At 38.4% G+C, this 4,391-nt stretch overlaps 1 protein-coding gene across 1 annotated transcript; it reads left to right on the top strand.

Annotated features, from left to right (window-relative positions):
• Positions 1 to 947: 947 nt before the first annotated feature.
• On the top strand, positions 948 to 1,993 carry LOC103700322. Its single transcript, XM_008782273.4, has one exon. It carries the CDS (start codon positions 1,086 to 1,088, stop codon positions 1,731 to 1,733), a length of 648 nt encoding a protein of 215 aa, XP_008780495.3. The 5' UTR covers positions 948 to 1,085; the 3' UTR covers positions 1,734 to 1,993.
• The last annotated feature ends 2,398 nt before the right edge of the window (positions 1,994 to 4,391 follow it).

Raw genomic sequence — 4,391 nt, 5'->3', positions numbered from 1 at the left:
TTACCAGCGCAACAAATATCAGCAATTACCAGCCTAAAAATAGTAAAATTATTTATTTAACTTACTATTTAACATTGGCGACTCACACACTGCAAGTGTAGGTGCAGTCCATAAAATCAAAAAAAAAATACATTAAAGATGAGACCAGAACGTGATTATCCTAAATAAAATTTTCTGAATGATGAGCCGCAAAGAATGCCACCCAATTCGCTGCGCAATTTGCTTCACGAAAGACATAGTCCGCTGAAAGACACTCTCTCAAGAATCTAAGGACTTGAATATGATATAATAATGCTATCTTTTTTTTTTGTTTTTGTTATAAATATCTACCGTTATAATACTTACTTTTATATGTAGATTCTATTTTATTTGATTGCTTAATATATATTATATATATATATATATATATATATGCATGATGCTAGAGTAATATAATAGACATCCCAAAACAAAAACATACAAGCTCTCTTGTCATCACCTTAGGTTACGTATCTCTGAGATCTTGGTTAAATATGTATACAAAATGTAAAATAATATAATGGCTTAATGGTTCAATGACTCGAATTCTATAACAAGATCGGATTGGATATATACTCCAAGAGAGATGTCATGATTAACGGATTCAAATGATTAAAAAAAAGAATACAAGAAAGAAAATATTATAAATATATACATAATGAATCTGTACTGATTTTTGGTGCAGATGGAATTTGCCATGTGCTTTAAAAATCTATGGTGCTAATTTTTTAAATTTAATATTAAATAATAATAATAATAATAATAATAATAATATAAAAATTGTTACTGCCGTAATTTGCCTTTGGAAATAAGTCCACAACCCCGGTGTCATCCCTTGTAATTGTAATGGATCGGGAGGTCTTTTGTTCAGTCTTGTTATAGCCTGAAACGTTGAAAAAGTTCATATTCCCCCGCATCCGCCGCTGTAACCCACATCAACTTGTTGGCCTCCTGCTCCTAGCGTCAACGCTCTCCCATTTATATTCCCACGCTTCCCCACTTCGTCGTCCATCGGAAGAAGCTAGAGACGGAAGAGATTTTGAGAGCGAGAGAGAGAAAGGGGGAAGATGAAGCTGGTTTGGTGCCCGGAAACGGCCTCCAAGGCGTACATCGACGCCGTAAAAGCCTTGGCCGACCGTGATCTCGAGGAGACCAACGTGGCGGAGCTGGTAGCCGCCATGGCCGGCGGGTGGAAGGCGCAGCTCATCGTGGAAGCCTGGGATCACGGCGACGGGGTAGCCACGAGCCTCGGCCTCGAGGCTGCCGCCCGGCACACGCGGGGGCGGCACGTGTGCGTGGTCCCGGACGAGCGGTCGGCGGCCGAGTACGTGGAGGTGATGCGAAGGGCGGGGCTGCCGGCTGCGGAGCCGGCGGTGGTGGTTGGGGAGGCGGAGGAGGTGATGGGAGAGATGCAGGGGGTGGACTTCATGGTGGTGGACTGGCGGCGGAGGGATGCGGCAAAGGTGCTGCGGGCGGCGAGGGCGGGGCCGAGGGGGATGGTGGTGGTGAGGAAGGGCGCCGGGAGGATGCGGAGCGGGGCGGCGGCGATGGCGGCGGGGACGAGGCTGGTGAAGTCGGCGTTCCTTCCGATAGGGAGGGGGCTGGAGGTGCTGCATCTTGGGGTGGGGAAGGGGCCGAGCTTGGGCAGCGGTTGTGGCCGGTGGATAAAACATGTGGATCGCGACACCGGCGAGGAGCATGTATTCCGGCGTTGATCCGTCATACTTGAAGATTTCTCTTTCTCTTCTTTTTTTTTTTTTGCTGGTTGGTTTCCATCATCTCCTATTTACAAGATAAAAAAATGTATTTCTATATAACTTTTTCAAATGCTTTTGTAACATATATATTCAGCTAATATGGTTGTAAATTTTGCTGTAGATGTAGATCATGGAAACCCAGCAGAAAGAATGGCTGTTGAGTTATATTAACAAGGAACTCATCAAGATGTATATTGATTTATTATGTGTAACTTTGATATGCTTGTTGTTTTCTCAATGTTTTAAGAATAGGTATATTTTTCCATCCAATTTAATGCCTTTAGTCATTTCAAGCATATATCCTTGCTGTTGCCAGAGTTGTGTAATTGGGAAGCAGATATTGCGGAACCTTCAAGATAAATAGAAGAATTTTGTGGCTTTACAAAAAAAAAAGACAATAGGAACATTTTGTGAAAATTGACTGCAGAATATAATTAATAATTTCGTGTAATTTGAAGCATTGCTTGGACAAATTTTGTGCATATGTTGAGAAAGGAATTTTAATTACTTGAATTAAAGCATGGGCCAATATGTAAGTATGGTGTAGGAGTGAAAAAAGCGATTCTTTTCAACGATGAAAGAATACTTCTTTACTACCAAATGAAGCGAAAAAGAAATTATCGAAGTTTAAAATAGGAAAACCAACCTTTGAAGGAAAAACATACTAACAAGCAAGTGCTATGATTGTTTCTTAGATATTGATACTAATTTTTCTATTTTTAATCTATGCGATATAAAGTTAAGGCATCACATGAATATAAAAGGTAATAGAGGGAAAGGAAAAGAATCCCCGAGTGCTTGCTCCGATGGTATCACTTCTTGTCACTTAGGCGAGTAAACAAGGATTTGATATTCGGTTGGAGTCATTCAAGATGTGGACAAAGGATATAAAAAGTGGGAATTAACTAGCCTCTCCAATCTTCGTAAATAAACAAACAAATAAATCGATAAATAAATAGAGAGAAAGGAAAATAATATAGAGATCATAGATTAATTGTAATCTTTATTGAATCAATGAAAGTGATTCAACAAACTAATCCAAATGCTGCTATGCTAATTACAATATATTGGATTTCTTTCGAGACTATACACTGAATTGTTGGATGGCACAAGTATTTTTTGGAATTTGCTTGCTTACAAATCAATGTTGAGTACCATCAATCATACTATTGTTAGGAAATTAGGCATCCTAGATAGATAGCTAGTTTAAAAAATCACTTCTGTGTCACTTTATATTTTAAACTTGAATTGCTTCATTACTAGTAAAGGCTAGCTAATCTCCTTCTATTGATGCATTAAGGATTTTTCTTTTTCTTTTTAAATTAATTTCTTTGTTTTTTTTTTCTTTTGGATAGAATTCCACGAGGCCGGTTCAGATTCTCTCATCTTCAGGGACCGAAATTGAGAGAATAAGGAATTGACGTATAAGAATAGCTTTGAGTTTAAGCAAACTCAAAAAGGTGCAGGAAGTGGAAGGGGTACAAGCCTTGATGTAAGGATAATATTAGAGTGCTGTGGCCCCATGGTTAAACATTCAACATTTGAATCCTCTCCAGTCTCAACTTGGATGGGTCCCACCACAGCAAATGGGGCAACATATTAGTGAGCATCATATCCAATTACAGCTAATTGCACCAATCACAGAACGGCGTGATTAGAAGGCAGCCCTTTTCCAACATTCCAAGTTGTTGCATTTGGAAATGCCTCTTATAAACATATATTAGAGTGTTTGTTTGTGTGTTAAGCTAAATCCTCATCTATTTCCTCCTCTTTATTTAGGAGTTTGCCTCCCTTGCTTATATGAATTAAGTCTAGAGTTGTAAGAATGTTTTGAGAGAATAAATACATAAGCTTATTATTTCCACGTGTGTTTAATAATGATATAGATCGTTTTTAAAAGGCCTTTACTTTATATAACTTAAAGTAGTCTAAAATGTCTTAGTTCTATGCAACACATACCCTTGGCATATAGATATCAACAACAATTCTTTCAAGTTGATGAATTCATTCATGGCAAGAATATATCCAAAGGATGCTACGCCCACAAAGAAGTCCCATTTCAGAAGTGGCACTGTTTAGATATCTAATCTGTATATAAACATCGATGACTGAGTGATCTAAATCTTCCACTTCAAAACTCTAAATATAGTACCATTTCAATATTACTGTAGGCTTTCTTCTTAATTTTGCTTGAATGATATTGTTAATGGAGTTTCTTGAGTTTTTTTTTTTTATTATTATTATTATGTTTGCCCCTTTTTTATCTGATGAAGCAGTGTGAAAGGCTATTTGGTTTACTTAGGTATGTGTTGTATCAATTGCCTTTTAGCCATGGGTTTGCTCATGCTTTGAAAAGGCTCCATGCCCAGCAAAGTGGATGGATTCTCCAACAAGTCGACTTCTTTACCTAATAACTTTCATGGCCTAATTATTCCGGTAGCAACGCCACATCAGCCATTTCCAGGGAAAGTCATTTCTTCGTTTTGTAGTACCGAAAATGACCTATTTCTTTAGGAGCACAGGCCACCAATATCTCTACCCCAATGCAAAAAGTTCTACAAGCTGAGTCTTTTTGTCTCTTGTTACTATTGACTTTCTTGAGGAATCTTCTCCTCA

Source organism: Phoenix dactylifera, unplaced genomic scaffold, assembly GCF_009389715.1.
Source record: "Phoenix dactylifera cultivar Barhee BC4 unplaced genomic scaffold, palm_55x_up_171113_PBpolish2nd_filt_p 000097F, whole genome shotgun sequence".
In the NCBI taxonomy this organism is placed as follows: Eukaryota; Viridiplantae; Streptophyta; class Magnoliopsida; order Arecales; family Arecaceae; genus Phoenix; species Phoenix dactylifera.
Note: the sequence above shows the minus strand (reverse complement) of the source record. Positions and strands in the feature narration are given on the sequence as shown.